The sequence below is a fragment of the Neodiprion pinetum genome, chromosome 2 (genome assembly GCF_021155775.2).
Source record: "Neodiprion pinetum isolate iyNeoPine1 chromosome 2, iyNeoPine1.2, whole genome shotgun sequence".
Classification (NCBI taxonomy): domain Eukaryota; kingdom Metazoa; phylum Arthropoda; class Insecta; order Hymenoptera; family Diprionidae; genus Neodiprion; species Neodiprion pinetum.
The window spans coordinates 16,686,366-16,705,354 of NC_060233.1; the positions used below are offsets into that span (position 1 = coordinate 16,686,366).

At 36.9% G+C, this 18,989-nt stretch overlaps 1 protein-coding gene across 1 annotated transcript; it reads right to left on the reverse strand.

Annotated features, from left to right (window-relative positions):
• Nucleotides 1-1,049: 1,049 nt before the first annotated feature.
• On the reverse strand, nt 1,050-11,212 carry LOC124212709 (glucose dehydrogenase [FAD, quinone]). The gene is made up of 5 exons (XM_046613061.2): nt 10,821-11,212; nt 6,447-6,611; nt 5,628-5,780; nt 4,096-4,464; nt 1,050-3,088 (listed from the first exon to the last, which is right to left on the reverse strand). The coding sequence occupies exons 1-5, from the start codon at nt 11,163-11,165 to the stop codon at nt 2,159-2,161; spliced, it is 1,962 nt and encodes a 653-aa protein (XP_046469017.2). The 5' UTR covers nt 11,166-11,212; the 3' UTR covers nt 1,050-2,158.
• Between the last annotated feature and the right edge of the window lie 7,777 nt (nt 11,213-18,989).

Here is an 18,989-nt window from a genome sequence, read left to right on the forward strand (position 1 = left end):
GTTGCTAGTGGTAATTATCGCGAAATCGGTGAAGCAACAAATCCAAAGGGAGGCTTGAAAAATATCGATCAAATCTTGATGGAAGGTCTCGTTTCCTAATGGTTTCTTTATTGGATTGTCGATAATCTTTCAGGTATCGTCTCATCGTGTATGAGCGATACTTTGAGTTATGCTTATTTTCCGCTACCTACTTTTCCTTTCGATAGTTTTACTTGCTTGCCTCTATTCAACGATAAGGCTTAGAAATAAAATCCAAGAATAACACTTACATAAGCCGTTGTAGGAATGAAATTCATTCACCAAATTTCACCCGAAAATTCTAGGAACGAAATCCAAATTTTTATCAGAGTTTTACTTTCCTCGAACCTTCTGATGCCAAAATTAATTCGTGAAACTTTTGCCGGACGCAATGACGGTGACTTTAAATGATGTCTGAGTTTTTTCACGATGTCCATTGAAGTAACAACAATATCCTCATCTAACATAAAGCGTCTTTTTTATTACAAGTCCTGTTCTAATTATAGAAAAAAAAAAAAAAAATGGCAAAAAACCTGTATAATATAGTTTTATCATTTCGACTGATCATTTGAGGAGTATAGCAATTGAAACACTGTATATTCTCTCCCTGAATGATCACTATCAGTTTTTCAAAAAAAGAAAAAATGTATGAAACCTGATTGCTTAACGTCACGGGTAAAAATAGAACCGCGAGTTTCGCCCGCTGGAAGAAAGTTTTTCCCCCAGTGTGAAAATTAACGATCTTGGAGATTGGTGACTCGTTAGAAACCTCGTACGACCCAAACCCGCGATTAGTATGAACGATGCCCGAATCTTACATAATTTTTAAAAGCCAGTTTATTAGTACTGCATAAGAAAGCAGAAACGTTTTGTGATAGATAAATATTGTTCGCAACTTTCTACCTCCTCGTTCACATATGTGACTATCGACAAGGCAATACGTGAGTATTTTTCAAATGACGCAATCTTATGTCATGGCCACGATGGTGGAACCGGACACACTTCTCGTCTCCCGGAAACAATGTATTGGTAGGTACGAACAAGGTTGAATTTTGTAGGGTTTTCCAAAGAAAAAATTAAAATAACTGATCGTAATTTAGGAGCAAACCAAGTGTGTTCATCATTATTTATTAGAATTTTCACGTTCAATGCATCTTTCTGCACCATTAACAAATTGTAGAATATCACCAGTTCTTTCAAATGTTCGCAAACTTCAACCTCGTTGATATAACATGATTAAGGAAGTGAAACGATAGAGAGAAGAGAAAAGAACGCTTTAACAACTAGTACTTTATTGTTGTAAAGAGAGTGAAAACAGCAGCTCGTCTTCCCATCTACAACCATAAAATGAATAACAAATGGTGATTGATAATATACAACGTAATAAAATAGTCAACATTGAGATACAGCGTTTAGCTTTGACAATGATTGTAACCGGTTCGTCGGAAGTTGAGGAAGAAATTGACCGCACTGGCTCAATCAAAATATAGGAACATAGTAAGAACAGTTTAAAAAATCTCCAGCAGTGTCATTTGTGCCGGTGACGGTGAACACCAACGAAACAATATCCCCTTCCATATATAATGCGAAATTAATCGGAACAAATCGGAATAAGACAAGCTGAGATATGAGTAATTTAAGAAAAGGTGTGAATGTTTAAACTCTGGTGTTTCTTGACACGATTCTAATGTTTTGGGATTATTTTGTTCATCGTAAAAGTCTCCAAATATCTCCTGGAAAAATATTTTTTACATTATAATGTAAGATTTTTTGCATGTTTGTAAAACTGTATTGTCCGAATCTGAGCAATGGGTAAAATTAGTCTGAAGCATTAGAATCGGATAAAAAATATCAGCGTTCAATCACTTTGAACATTCAAATTGTAAAATCAAATTTGCTTCGAATCATTGTTATTAGACAACAGGGACGTTATTACATTCATGTTCACCATCATCAGCGCACACAACCTAATTGCTGAAGATTTGTCAAGCGATTTTTTCACTTTTCCCATCTTTCAATTCAGACACTTCGGTCTATTCATTCATAAAGATAACAAGTTTCTTAATCTTCGATCGTCGTTGCAGTACCATGCAATTCCAACAGATGAACTGCACTTGAGTCTGTACGATTTGAATATCAATCATTGATGATGATGATGGTGCCAGTCTTCCTTGATCATGTCGCTTCCTTTCTCGGCGATCATGATAGTGGGAGCATTGGTGTTGCCCCTAACGATCTTGGGCATGATGGAAGCGTCAATAACTCGAAGCCCCTTGATGCCGTGAACCTTGAGCTCGGGATCGACGACGGCTTTCTCGTCGGTGTGCGGTCCCATTTTGCACGTGCCAACAGGGTGGTAAATGGTACCAGTGTACTCCATAAGCACGCACTCCCAGTACTCCTCGGTGTTGAACTTCCACTTCTCGCAATTGGGAAGCGGAGCGTCGACTAGCTCCATGCCGTGCTTTTCGAACGCGGAAGTGGCGAAGAGATCCAGTGCTATGCGGATCCCAGCGACCATGCTCTCGAGGTCGGGATAGGCCGTGAAGTATTTTGGGAATATCAGCGGTTGTCCCCATAGAGGATCGGTATCGTTGAGTCTGATCACGCCGCGGCTTTTCGGGCTGAGCAGGATCGGCCGGATGTTGATGGCGTCATAGTAGGACAACGGCGTCACCGCGGTTTCCTCGAAGCCACCTGGATCCGCCAGGTAGTCCTTGACGTTGCTCGCGTCGAAGGCATACTGGATGTCCGGCTTGTCGTAGCCGTGTTCGTACAGCGTCTGCGCAAAGACGCCGCACTGCAGCGCCCCCGTTGCCGACAGCGGACCCATCTGGGCCTGCTTGTAGTAGAAGACGTCGTGTTTCACCTCGTTCTCCTGCTTGTCGGTACGCGTCTTGTTGCTCAGAGCGATCACTATGCCGTTCATCGTCACGTGATCCTGCAGGTTCCGGCCCACGGCCAGATCTTTGATCAACTTGATCCCGTGCTTCGACAGCTCCTCTTTCGGCCCCACGCCAGAGAGCATCAGGATCTTCGGCGAGTTTATCGCCCCCGCGCTCAGGATCACCTGTTTACATTCATATTTTTATTCGTGTCTTGTTTGGGTTAGAGAGTCCTGTTCAGGCGGTGCCCTAGTCGATTTCGACGTTGCCGTATGTATCTCCAAATATCTCAAACGTGAAAAAGGATTTAACAGCCGCATGCTATACACAATTCTCAACAAAAACACTCCGATACATTTTCATTTGACGCAGAAATAAAGGAATGGCATGAATTCCACGAATTTACTATTGCGATCTCGCAAAATCCGTTCCATTTGCTTATTTCTGCGTGAAATGACAATGTGTTGGAGTGTTTTTGTTCAAAATTGTGCATAAAATAGGGCTGTTAAACCCTTTATCGCGTTTCAAATACGTGGACTCCGATATTTGGAGATATAGACGTCACATCAAAAGCGATCAGGGCACTCCTTTAATTATTAGACATTTGACTACTACTGTTCGACTTTTACGTGAAAGAGTAAAATGAAAAATAAACAAGTCGTTGCTCTAGCTGATTTTGATGTGCCAATCTACCACGAACTTCACTCTGGGATGCGTACCGAGCTCAAAAACACGATTAAATATGATGTATGTTTTCCATTCTTTTGTTTGAATAATGCGGAAACTGCTGGATTGATCGAATCCAAAACCCAAACAATTGCAAATTGAAAAGAACCACGTCGCTCCAGATCAATGTTATAAAAACCTGTTGATCACTTCCTGAATAATGGTCAATTAAATTTTTCTTACTAACTTGTTTTCAAAAAATCAAAAACTCGAAATTCACTAAACTGATCAAATTCGAAATCCATTCTTTCACTAGAATTAAGAACAGCTGCGTCGATTGAGACTATAAGCATGAAAATCCGATGATTCGTTCTCAATACATCAACATTTCGATTTTTTTTTTTTCTTTTCTACCGTTATGAATCGAAACGTTGAGATCCAGTGAAAACTTCTGACCTTGCTTCTATTTTTTCCTCAAAACCTGCCGCTGCTCGGAAAGTTGGAAATAAAAAAAGAATCAAATCACCTCTTTTCTGGCCAGCACCACCTTCCGGAATCCCGTATTCGTCGAGCTGTACTCGACCCCCGTAGCACGCTTCGTTTTCGCGTCAATCACGATCCGCGTCACGTGAGCCTGCGTCCTAACCTCCAAATTACGTCGCTTGTAGCGCACTGGTCGGATGAACGCTCCGTTCGTGCTCTGCCGCCGGCCGTGGATCGACGTCATTTGCAGCTTCATCACTCCTATCTGCTGGTTCGCGTTCGCGTCGATTTTCTTGTAGCCCAATTCCTGCCACGCGTCAAGCAAAATCCCCACGTTCTTGTCTGCGTACGGGAACCTCTCGACGTTTTGGTAGCCACCCTTGCTGTGGTATTTCGGGTTTTTGTGAACGATCTGAAATGAAATGATTTATTGTTTTATTTTACTTTTGTCACTTTCATTCATGACTTTACGAAACGAACAAACTATACATCGAGTGCACACGCGCGGAATTAGTTTGTGTCATTGGTCGATTTGACCAAAGTGGGGTTAGATTTTTGTCTGCTCGTCAGTCCAGCCAACTTGATCGGATGAAATTTACAAGAGTTTGAAGTTATGCTGAGTCGAGATAAGTTATTAAGTGTTTTCTTTCATCTCGTGACCAAATTCAATCTTGAAACTGAGTACCCAAACGTAACGTGCAGAAAAAAGTTGAATCTCATTAACCCGAACAAAGAAACGGTCATCGTCGATCAAAGTATGAGTTATATTTTTGTGAGCGATCTGATATGATACGATTTCAGTTACTTCATTTGCCTCATTTCTTTTATGATTTCATAAAACGAACAAATCTCAGCTCACATACGCGAAATTATTTGATTTCATTGGCTACTTGGACCAAACTATCATCTGATTTTCGTTCGCTCGTCAGGCTCGCCAACTTAATAGAGTTAAAGTTACGAGCGTTTGAGGTTATGCCGGTCTATGATACGTTATTATTCATTTCAGTTTATTTTGCAACGAAATTCAATTTCGACGCTGAATAGATGAAACGCATGCGCAAAAAAAAAAATTATAAATCGTATTATTACCAATCGGTTATATTTTGTTCATCTGAATTTGAAATTCTCTGCGAAATCAATTCACACGGTCAGTAACTCATCGAATCTCTGGTTTAACCTTAAATATTCACATACGCATTTCGGTTCTAATTCCCGAAAGAAACGGCGCAAGGAAACTTAAATTATATTCCATATTGTTACAATAAATTCGATGTTGAAAACTTGATTTTCTCACAATATGTCTGCCGTGAAGAATTTGATTGTATGATTTGTTAACACATTTCTTTTAATACATAATGCAAATCATAACGAATTCTTAGAATCTTGCATAATTTCTTTGATTCCTTGATTTCTTGAAAAACTTTACCGGTACACCGTTCAATTCATTTATTTCTTTTACATATCCTGCTGTCATTTCAAATTCACCAGGTGGTACATAAGTTCCATGAAATCTCGAATAGTTTCTTGAGTACAATCGGTAATCGCTGCAGAGAGCCAAACCAGTTGAATACATACCTCTGGATCTTCATTGTTTTCCGACTTCAGAAAATACGGAAGAACGTGTTTGTAGCCCCAACCGTGATTGCCTTCAGCTTCCCACTCATCATAGTCGCTTCGCATTCCTCGAATGTAGATCATATAATTGATTGTGCTCGATCCTCCCATGACCTGAACGTCATTTGACGAGCATTAAAATATTATCCTGACTACTCGATATTCAGCTCTCTTCAACAATAACCTCATAAAATATGTAATCCTAAAACTATCTTCGATAAATAATCCATGGGGTGAAAAAAAACCATATTGTAATCAGTTCAGCGGTTTTGGACACCTTATGATATATATAGAAAATGACGACTTTACTTAGTGTCATTAAAAAAAAAACAAGCCAAATAGAAAAGATAGCAAATATCAGACTGCTAGACAAGGGAAAAAACGACATACATTTATAAATGTCACGTTCAACTGTAAATACACTATTGTTTCAAAACTCCAACTCCTGAACGTTGACAAATTAACAATGTTGCAAACACATCCTCTTCCTATTTCCGCGGTTACCGAAATAGCTGATTTGTTGTACCGGAAAATATAAATACTTTCTTTCCCAATTGCCGACTACAAGAATAATTGAGTAATTTTGAATGACATCTTACAGCGCTGATGAAAGGTGTATAAAGATATGATGAATCGTAACTGAGGTTCCTGTATTACCGACATTCTGTAATTCCATGTTGGAATACCCCCCCCCCCCCCCATTTAATCAAAGAAATTGGAGATATTCATACAGCTACAGTTTCGTGTGAACGAGAGAATCGAATATTGTTAGCAACTTACTTTGCCTCGAGCCCACGGACAAGTCTTGCCTCTTCTTGCTCGACAGGAATGTTTTTCCGGCTGAGTACGGTACATCCAGTCGATATTACTCGCTTGTAACATCGACGCAAATGCCGGCACGTCGGCAACTTCAGGCTCATCTATACCAGCCTCCAACAACAGAACCTGTGACCCACAAAACAGGGGGAAATAGCAACGTTAGCGTGACTGATAAATCTGTTCACCTTACGCCCGATAAACGGCAACCTTTCGTACTCCAATGTCGATCTTATTGCAAACAAGGTGAACGGACGGCGTAATTATAGAATGTATTTCACAAATGCGTCCATCGTGCAGAATACAAGTGTAGCGTTCCTCAATCTTGTATTATTGATATTTTACAACTATGAGGAACAAGAATTAAAAACACTTCTACACAAAAATAAAACAATTAAAAAAAAAAAAAAAAAACAGTTTCATTCAACGTGAGAAAATATTCTGTACACGATATTTCACATCATTGACGGTAAAACTTTCTCCATCGCACAGTTCAAAAACATCTGAAATTGTGGTAGTATAAAAAGATTGTTTAATTGTTTGATTGATGAATTTTGTGGCCACGTTCATTGAAGGGCAAAAAATTCAAAGTCGCGTAACGTTCTCCAAATCATGTGAAATCTTAAACATCTTATCTCATCAATATATTATAGAGTCTGTTCGTCGAGGTTCAGTGCTGATCGCGAGAAATTGACTGGTTGATTTGTTACCGAAAAAAAAAAAAAAAAATTGAAACACACAACTTACCGTAGTGTTTAATCATTGCACTACAGAACGGTATTCAGCATTTTACCATTATTACAATCCAAACGATTGTGCAACTAAAATTGTTGTATGTTTGTATTTTTCGGACATTCCACGACGCTAATTTGCACTACAGTAAAGTTTTGTCCTATACTTGAACAGAACGCTGACAACTTTCCCTCGTTGCATAAATTTTACCGGCCAATGTAACGAATCGATTGCTATACACTGTTTCGCATTGTGTAGCCGTGAAATTCTCTATTTTGCGTCCCATATAGGTATGCCTACACTAATTGCTGTCCCGATCCATGTTTCCAGTATGCGCAGTCACTCACAGCCACAATCCATAATGCTTTTATCATTATTCTTACCTTTGCGTTCAATATATCAAACATTGATATTTTCCTTCATCTGTATTCGCGATGTATTACATTTAAGCAGAAGTTTCTCGTGCGTATTTTCCAAACTGTGATGAATTGATTATATATGGTTCAGATTCTTTTTTTCCATTTCTTTGGTAGAGATTGCGAGGCGACAATTTTGTGGTACGATTTAAATTCATCGCCGTAAAAATCTTTTCATACCAAAGAATGTTTGTACAATGTGTAATGTGAATAATGGAGCGATAGTGAAATAGTAAAGATATTTTCATGGAGTCTGCAATGACACTGTCGTGCCAGTTGTAACTGGTATTTGCATCACGACTTGCTAACACGGCGTTTTTCTTTTCCCTCTTGATTCGGAACGCTGTCTGAATTTTTTACGCTCAAGATTGTTTCGACACTTAGACTCCATGCTCCTACATATATTTCCTTTAAAGAAAGTCAAATAAAGGTCTTGGAACTAATTCAGACGCGGCTGAAGTTTGTTTGATTGCAGCTCTCGGACCTGAAAAACAAAATCCTGAGTTGTCTATATCGAGAGTAGGCCGGAAGTAACTTTTTGGAAAAGTTGCAGAAGTTAGCATTCTACAAATGACTCATTATCAGTTCCGGTGTTTCCTGTTTTCAAATATACTTCCTACCAATATTCACTGTGGACAGGATTTGCTACAAGAAACATCCGTAAATCCATTACTCGTTACTTATTAATATTCAAATTATAAATTTTTACATCTGCCTGCTTTTAAATCATTGGATGATCACATTAAGTACCGTATATTTCTACCAAAGAGACATGCACGCAATTGCTGATCACAAATATCACAGCTGGAAATCTAATTGTAAATGAAAAACTAACTCATCCGAGCACTCAACACGAACCAAGCTATATACTCGAATAATAAGGAAACACCCGAAAGAACAAGTTAAGGAAATCCTACGTGCTTGATTTTGATTTAATAACCCATGCTTGCACCAAAGAGTAACCTGTTTGTGTGAGGCTCTCACTTTTGTACGTGTTGTTATGCAAAGTACAGTAGAAAATTTAATTGTGATATTAAGAAAAATAACAAGTCCGATTTCTGCATGTTTTCCGTATTATCAGCAATTTCACGTATCTACGGTATTCTCTGTTTTTATTCATTTCATCTCGAGATCTCATTCTCTAAGACAAGCATTTTCCTGTCCGTTTTATCAATACTATTTTATAAATTCTTATTATAGATACTGTTTCAAACAACGTCAGAAATTAGCGTAATTCAAAATGCTTATCTCGTCAAACTCTTTCTCATCGCTCTAAATTTAGTTCACAGCTATTCTTGTTCCAGGAAGCAGAAAAGCTGCTATCCAAATGAAAATTTAATGATTATTGACAAAATCGTGTTTGCAAACAAAAAACAAAAAAAAAAAATCAAGTAATAATAAAAAAACGCGTTAAAATTTAATATTAAAATCACTTGCAAAATTTAATTTATTTAGATCATCGAATTTTCAGCAATCTAAAACTTGTCTCATAATATTGTTGGTTGAAAATAAATCGCATAGTTTGGTAATTAATAATCATAGTGGAAATTAAATAACAGCTTCTGTTTCTGTGCTACCAGGATTACTGTAGAATAATTTACCATTTGAAAGAGAAATATTGTGGACGTTAAGAGCTTCTTGGAGAAAGTAAATTTTTCAGTTTATATGGACAAATATTCTTCAGGAACCTATTCAACAAAATGAACCTAAATCGATAAAAAATACTTATTCCATGAAACTAGAATGAGAGTCAAAGTTTGTTCTAAATAGAAAGAGCTTGGAGTTTGACCTTGTCTGAAGTTTGATTTTACACTGGGACAAACTTCATTTCTTTTTGTTACTAGAAAATTCTGGTGAAATGTATATCGTTTTGATAATAGTTTGAATATTGTTAGGATTACAAAAAGGTGTGGTCCAAGTAATTTTTTAGTGTGATTTTAGTTTTCAATGCCGTAGAACTTCGGTTATCGCAATTTCAAGTAATTCAATTGGCCTCGACTGTCGGAAAAATCGTCCGCTACAACTTCGAATATCATAAACAGCTGTCGCTTCTTAATCTTCACCCTTACGCTTCGATAAGTCGTCGCTCAAAATACGACCGTGTTTCTAGATTTGCAATAACGCCAACTGTTCAATTGATTACATGTTAATGTAATTTTGCTATGTAACATCGATAAATTAGAAAAAAGTCAATCACACAGGTCTGCAAAAAAATACTTATTTCAGCTGCAGGGGACGTTTTTGATAAAAATTATACTTTCGAGTGTGCTGAATCCAAAAATGACTTCCATTTCCCTCCGTCACGTACAGTACTTTTGCAAAGTACAAGATGTTTGCATAAAAAAAGCATAAGAATAATGAAAACAACCACCATTCCATTAGGATGAACTAAACAATATTTCTTATAAAATTAAACAAACAATTTCTTCATGAAATGTACTTAAAATTCCGTGTTCATTTTTTTTGCTTATGAAACCTTTTCCTTGATTTTTTTATAACTCTCCGAACACGATGCCGGTTACCATTTTCTGTTTCCATGTTTGTATTTATTCTTGAGTCTCACTCCAATACATATTAAATGAAAGTAGGAAATCACTTTTGCATAGGATTTTTAGAACACTAGATTTCTAGTTGAACGAGAGTTTCACTCTAAATTAAACTACAAACACGAAGTGCAAGAAAAAATCTGACGCGATGGAAGTTTTTCCGAATTTTTCACGGTTTCAGTGAGTAAAAATCTGTAAGAGACAGTATAAAAACACCTATGCAGTTTTTTGCACGCAGACCTGTGTTATTTTTCCAGTGTTGTATATACAGGTCTTCTAACGTCTTCAAGTCACACTTTCTTCCTTCTCGTTCTATCTCTTTCTGTCTCGATATTCCGGCGCTCAAAGCATGCGCGAAGGTAAATAGACAGTATTGGGTCCGGTATTATATTTTCTGGGCATTGCAACATTAAATCTGTTTGTTTAGCTCACAATTCTGTTCCACTGCGAAGGCTCTAATGTCACTTCATCGTTGCACCAAGATCAAATTACGACAACAGTAACAGGAAAATAAACTTTAAGTGACCATAATCAAATTGGATAGACTTGTACCAAATTTTCTGGCTACCGTGGAAAATGACAGCAGCTAAAAACTGTACACTAACCACAAATAGAAATTTCTTTCGGTACAGGCTTTAACTTACCTTCCAGTGCTTATTTTCGGACAGCCTGTTAGCAACGACACAGCCGGCAGAGCCAGCGCCGACGACAATGAAGTCGTACTCCTCGGCGGCGAAGCCTTGACCAAAAGATTGTCCGGAAGCCGCAGGCTCGCTATCTGCTAGCGGTGAGGCAATAACGTGATTGATATTCTCTGAGTACTCGCCAGTGACGATGTCGTCCGAATTCCTGAGGATAATGCTCTGCTTCCAGGTGTCGTACATGGCAAATCCGGTCCCAAATTTGGCACCGACGTTGTCCCGCGAGCTCTCGACCACGGGAATGACGTCATCCGCGACTTCGCCGTGGATCTGGGCGATCTGTCGCATCGCGAGCCGAGGTGCTGCTTCCGTTTCCGCGTTCTTATGGTAGGAAAGCGGCGGGTACAGCGGCTCCTCGGCGTAAGCGGGCTGCGCAGCGGGTTTGCGCAGCGCGCAGAGCTTCAGTGGCCTCCCGAAAGGGGCGCTGGCGGCGCTTGTAGGCCTCACTGCGCTTGCGGCGTGCGTGTTGAGCGGATTCGCGCGGCTCTCTGCCTTGGTCATTCCTCCACCGTTGATGCTGAAATCCGCCGAATGCGTACTGCGCTGCTCTCCGCGATTATCGAGCAGCGGCGAAAAGTACAATGATGGCCCGTGTAAGTGGTTGAAGCGATTATCCTTCGTCTGGCCAAACAGCCGCACCACTAGCGCCAAAAACATGTAAGTCGCTGGCTGACACGTCGACACTGTTGTGTGCGGCTCGCAGAGCTGCGCCAAATTCGGCGGCACCCACGACATTGCGGAAAAATTCTGAAACACGGTTATTGTTGACAAATATTATCCTTCTTGCCAACGTTTTGACGGTTTGCTTATCACCAAGGAAAAAGCTATTTGCTTGTTTATGCTTCCAAGTGGCTTCCACGAAATGTCACATGGCCACTTCAACATAGGGTGAATTCTCCTAGGCTTTGTGCGATTCAGGATATATTTCGCGGATCAAGATTTGTTGCGTTGTCAACGATTGGAGATAATGGAGAGTCGACCAATTTTCAGTAATGACACAAAAATGTGAATCAGCCAAATGCACTTTCAGTTGCCACAATGCCGGCTGATATTCGGAATCAAATAATACGGGCTTTTTGAATCACCAAAGTACTCATTCCATTTGAATGAATTTTACTCAAATTGAGAGAAATTTCAATCAAACTAAGTAAATATTACCTAGATTGAGTAAATGTTGTACGAATCAGTTGACTACTTTAGAGCCTAACACAGTGCTGATCAAGTAACTCTTAGACGATGTTTACTTGTAAAACACAAAATAAAATAAATGAAATGAAAGAGCTCAACACTGCATTAATCTTGGTTATTTTTCAAATAGTAAATTTTTAAATATTTTATTAATGTTGATATTGACGAAAAAAATAACAATACGATAATGAGTATTGACAGCAAAAACCTGTTCCAGTGAATTTGTGTGAAATAGTGTTTAAAAAAAGTAAGCCGTCGTGAGGTAAAATCGAACGATACTTGATCGATTTTTTACCGTTACGACGCGATTTTAAGTGAAAAAGCGATGTCTAAGTTTTGGTTTATAAACACTTGAAGTGTTAGGAATCTCGTTGGGAAATTAACTAATAGAAAAATTAATTCGAAATTAAGAACTTGGGAATAATAATTTGTCAACTCTTCAGGCTTGAAAAACTTTAACTTACACCAAACCAGTCAAGTTTCTTTAATTTGCATTACGATTCCTCAAATTGAAGAAGTATATATTTTAAAAAATGCTGCGGTGATGTTTTTGAACTCTAGTTACACAATTTTGTTCACCTTTCCAGCACAAGTAATTTCACATAATACCACATTTTTGAAATAGTTCCAAGTTCCAGCCCCCGGTCTAAATATTCAATTTCAATCAAATTCGAAAACTTTCGAACCGTGAATAAAAAATTAACGAGCGAACGAAACTGAGAAAAAATATAAATCTTGACTTCGTTAAAGAAACAAGATTCAATTATTGTTTAGGCTGGGTTTCGGAATTTCGTCAGCGCTAGTCGACAAATCGATGCAACAATCGTCTTTTCCATAAACAGTTGATAAAATACTAATTTCCGAATTGAACTTACCCCTAGTTGAGTTGTAAAGTTTTACTGAGAAGATAATTTCCCACTTCACCGTGAGCACAAATCGTTTAATCAAACAATCGACTGTAGCGTATTGAATAATGACTATTTAATAAATCGTAGAATCTAAATATTAATTTCAAGCTGAAAAACTTGACACAAAGTTCTTCATTCAATTTCATTTAGAAACACTTCTCTGCGTTGATAATCAACCGACATTCTCAAAATCTTCGTGCTAATTTCGTACGTAAGTGTGATAAAAAGAAAAAATTTTGATCCGCGTTGAACAAATGTCACGTATTTTATCACATCCAAGAAAAACCACCACGGGAAAAATTACTGCCGGATTTCTATCTCCGGTCACAAGAATTTTCCTAATTTCGGAGACTCGTTTCCTGGCGTTACTCGAACGATGCCGTTCGCGGGCGAACTGCTTCTCCAAGGAGTTGAGACAAGCGAATGTCGCTCGTGTCTGAGTTCTGGAACGAGTAAAAACCGCTTGAGAGTTTCAGAAAGCCCGGCATATTTCGTTCCCGGTCTTCTGGAGCAATAAACGCGGCGATATCGCTGCGACTCGTCTGCAGCCATTTGAGAGAAAGAAAATGAGAGAGAAACATGAAAAAAGAGCAAAAAATTTCCGAGTTACGCCACCGCACCGAAAGAAAGGGAATCATGCCCGTGACCGATCGATTTATCGTTCGGTTAGATTTCCTCCACCGCCGGCCAGTCGATCACTAAATTCACATTATACGTCAATTTGGATTTCCGGGTGTGGTTTACCAAAATCCGATACTCTTCGTTAATTTTTATGTCAGACAGTCGTAAATCCAGAATTTATCGAATTATCGTATCAGCAAGCTGCGAAGATCTCTTCGGAAATGCAAAAATAAAAACGTCTATAATTATAAACATTGGACGTCGATGCTTCATTTCAGGTCGCTTCAATAAGGCTACAAATCTAGTACAGTTAGATTTCACTCTGCAATGGCTCATTTTATTCGAAAGACTATTTTATACAAATTTACTACAAGGCTTTTTTTTTTATCATGCTGACATCGTTAAATATTTTATTTTACAACATTGGAGTGACATCAATAAAGATCGACAAGTGACAAAAAATACAATCTGCTTCGGTGATTTTGTAGAAAATATTTTTCTATGTAAAATAAACCATCGTGGAGTCATACATAACTAATCTAATAGATTATTGACAATTTTTGAAGTTATTTGAAACAAAGTATCGATATGTGAGCTTTCGTTCAAAACTTCGATATTGTTTATTTTTCTGTTTTAGAGATTGTTGTAGCTCATGAATATAATAATATATTCAATATTTCATGTATAATTACCCCGCAGTATAATCAATAAAAAGTAACGATTTTCGGCCAACCAGTTTTCGAAATGATTCTTTTTATTCCACGTGCTTTTTTTCCCGAAAATTCGCTACACTGTAAATAAAATTTTGTTCCAATTGAAAAGGTGAAGCGACAATGAGCCCGACTTTTAATGGCATTCTTCAATTGCGTTGTCAAGTTGAGAAATTTTTAAGAATTTATGAGAATTTTTGAGAATAATGAGAAAATTGTATAATCATATATTGTATAATTATGTGTAACTGTAATATTTCATTTTTCCAATTTTTTCATGGAACGATTGTGATCTCAAAAGGATTTCAACACTTTCATAATTGCAGCTTGTTTTATTCCATCATTTTTTTTTTTTTTTCTTGACACGAATCACTTACCAAAATCTGTGTTCAGTTAATTTGGAAAACATTGAAAAATTCAAAAAACATCTAAGAATTAGGGGAAAAATAAAATTGATTGTTGATCGCATTTTTCAGAAATACGGCAGTAAATATTACAAAGTAATAAAAAAAAAATCAGTTTCTTCCTTGATTGTAATGCATGCAATTTTATTAAGCTTGTTACAGAGTTGACGAAAATATTTGGAATTGAAATTTTCAAAGCTTAGAAAATGTTTCATACACAGATTTGTGTAAATTCAACTTCTTTGAAATGCTGGAAATATGAAATGAAAGAGAAAATAACAACAGTATGTAACCGATCTTAGAAATGGTCTTGACAAAATTTGGAAGTTATTTGCGAATCCTTTAAGAATAAGAAAACATGTGAAACTATGTCAGAATATCCACGTGTTAAATTCTGCCTAAACTGCTGACGAAAACTGATTTGTGCAAAAACATATCAAGCAAAAAATATGAATCTTCTGTTATTGTAAACCACAGTAAAAATTGATAGAAAGTAGTTCAGAAAGTTTTCCATTCGGCTGATGTGCTGTTCTATTTCCTAGTTTTTTTTTTACATATGTATTATCAGATGAACGAAGAGCGAAATAACTTTCAACTTCGGAACAATTCTTGCGCGGCAATAAAACTAACGCATTCACTGTTCATTCAGTCACTTTGAAATGGTCCATGAGTGTCACCGCAATACTCGCTAGCAGTATAGTTTAATGGAACTTTCACGACGTCGGCGTCGTAAGAAATATTTTGCACGATTTATGCCGTTTAGAAGTATTCGCATTACTTGATTGGCTTTTCTTTTTGCATTATATTTCAGCACAATATTTCAGTTCATTTCTGACCGATATTTTCGGTAGAAAGAAATAAAAATCGAGATTATATATCACCTTTAGCGTAATTTAGGTTATTTTTATCGAGTGCTTCTCGTATATCCATAACCTTTAATTTAAAATTCAATCGCGTTATCATTCTGCTGAGTAAAGGTACTGCATGACTCTAAACAGCTCGGAATATTTTTATAAATACCATCGTCACGATTTTTTAATTCGAGAATTCATCTCTTCGATAAAAAAAACTCACTCTAATCTACTATGACTTTCATAATTTTCTGCAACATTGAATTGTACCTTTTTATAAAAAATGTGCGAAATTCTTTCGCTAGCAGCATGATTTGCATTTAAGCAAAACCTTAACGATTGCAACGCGGTCACGTAATAATTTATTAAATTCCCGCAACTCAGCATCAACAGCAAAACTCTGACCAGCATTTGTTCGTAGGAAAAAAATCTAACAATTCAGAATATTATTGTTATTTTATACGTGCGTTAATAAATGATGATTACCAGTAATTTTGAAATGTTATTCCAGTACATTTTCAATGTTTGCACTATTTCTTTACGTACTCATTTTTGCGATTCCAATTTTCATCGTCAGACGAAGAAAAGAAAATTTTGTATGCGTACAGAAACAACTTGTGGAATGTTTGATATATTGACACATCATTGAAGTCCTTAACATGTCTCGGAAATTGAAAAAAAATTCCAGGAGTGTGTATCTAATTATTTTTTGCTATTTCGCTACCTTGAAGCCTATTATTTTCTATCTTTTATATCTGTGCAATACAATTGAATTATACAATAGGCATTACTGTTTCACAACACAAAAATTCAATGGCTTATATCTGAAATAGTTTTTGCCGAATTCAAGGCTTTTCTGTACTACATTTTGGCAATAATATTACGTATTATAATATGAATAAAAAACTCAGTTATCGCGCAATATTTTTCTTCTGCTTCTAGTACTATTTGGTCATTTTGTTTGCAACCCAACGGTTTAAATTCCACTTGCTGTCGCCAAATCTGCAGAAAACTGTATCGAAATTATTGTCCAACGGAAATTAATATTTCAATATTTGTGTGATCTGAAACGAAATTTTCAAAAGTTACATTTTCACACAAAATTTAAATGCAAACAATGACTAGAATTCTCGTTCTCAACAATTAATATGTTTTGTGGATGCTTTCAAATTTTCGCTCTTTGAAGAAACTTCGCCAACTGCAAAGTTTTTCTGGTAAGAATTTATTTATGACCCACCAAAATGTAATGAGAAAAATTCGCGAATCTATCTCTGCCAAAAGTAAGACTACTTTGCTGCTCGATTGAATCTGGTGAGATGTTTTGTCCTCCTAATACCGAGAGTATTATCAAACAGACTTCTGTAAACGCTTCAGTTGATTTCTAACTGATCGTGAAGAGCGGCGATTCCATCGAGTAGTTACTGAATTTCTCAGTAAAAACGCGAGACAGCTCGGCTCCGATTTTTCACAGTTTCGTTGCGGTAAAGAAAAACCGGATGATATAACTCGAAACATTCTGCGAAATTGCCCCAGCAATTCATTACGGGAATCCCAGCGCAATCGAAGCCCAAGGCCGTTTGCGTTTCAGGTGTAAAAACCATGGATTTGGTAAGCGGTTGATAAAATGTCGACAGCCAGACGCACGTGACGGTTTTTGTTTTTTTCAATGAGCGGTTTTGAATCATGACGAGCTCCCGATTTCACGTCGAGTCAAGGCAGAGTTTCAATTACAAAATAATTAACGGTTCGGCGCATAACGCGTGCATTGCAGAATTATCGTAAAACTTCGATAAGGTTGCGATTTGAAGATTGAATGAATTTTTCTCTGTATTAGTGAATTAGAAGAAGCTAGTCGAAAAACGGTCGGAAAAAAGTTTGGAAAGTTTTCGCTCGACTAATGTTACACTTTTTCTGTTACAGGTAAGAAAGAGTGAAAATTATTCGTCGACCAGGTGACGTGAAATCCAACAAACAAACATGCTATTTGTGACAGAAATTTTAAGGTAATTTGCCATTATTTTATATCTCCTTACAATATGTAATATCTAAAAGGGGACATTTTCCTTGAAATGCCAAGATTTGATAAAACTTTGGTCATCGACGTATGTAAATGTTAAACTTACCCATGGTCATTCTGTCCCAAAAACCGGGAGTTTATCTTAGGTTCAAATTTTTCGAAAGGTAAAAAACTACGTTTTACACAATGTTGAATATCTCAAAGATCGTAGGACTTTCAATGTTCAACGACGCCTCGATTTGAAGGAAACCGAATGAATTGTCAAATGCTCTAATATGAAGTTCCGTCCATTGCACAGAGATATAATAATCTCCATCCAACCGTTAAAATCTTATTTCTTACATGTTAATAAAATGGCAAATACAAAATTTAGATTCGTGGCCTTTAAAAAAAAGTCACAAGCCGTTTTTCTGTCGTAAGGTTCAATATTATGTTATTAACTATGGTTTCATGAAGTGGCCGATCGAAAAAAATAAACCTTTTTCGAGGCACTCTAGTATACATATACAATATATATATGTATATATATCTACTTATAGTTGCATGAATCGCGGCATATCTGGATCCGTTGCAATCTACAATAATCTGATTAAAAGCTGATCTGACCTATAATTATCTATTTAAAAATTCATCTAACCTAAAATCGTGTGATTGAAAGCTATCTTGATCTGTCATCATATAATAGCGGAAACTAACATAATCTTCGACCATCTGATTAAACCCTAATCTAATCTTGAATTATCCAGGTGAATCCTAGTTTTATATTTGACCGTCTGAACTGATTCATATGGATTGGGTTACTACGAGAAGTAAATCACTGTCGAAATTGTGTACATATCTCCGTTTCATAAAAATTTTCAAATTATCTTTTTCTTTGCAAAAATCTCTAGAAAATAATATAAAAAAATGGTTGAAAATTTTCAAACATTCCCTGCAGTATCTTCCATTATCTGCAAATACATCCTAAGATCACCTGGTTGTTATTTTAAACCAAATCACACCCCCCCCCCCCCCCCCCCCTCAGGTTAGTATATTAATCGTCTAATTGAAAATTTACCTAATTTATAACAACGTGATTATGAAAGCTCACTTAATCTGTAATCATCTAATCAAGAGTTTATCTATTCTATAAATTTTCTAATGGGAAGCTTACCTAATCTCTGATCATTCAATTAGATGTTATATAATTATAGAAGCTAACCAAATCTTGAATATTTCGTTAAAAACCTAACCTCATTCCTAATTATTTGACCAAAAGCTAACATAATCTACCAATTATCGAATCGGAACGTAACTTTATTTTCAATTATCTGGTCGAAAGCTGATTTCACCCTTAATCACCTAATAAAAAGCTAACCAAATCTAACTTATAATTATGTACTTAGGTGAAAACTGTGAATAAATTCTCGAGAA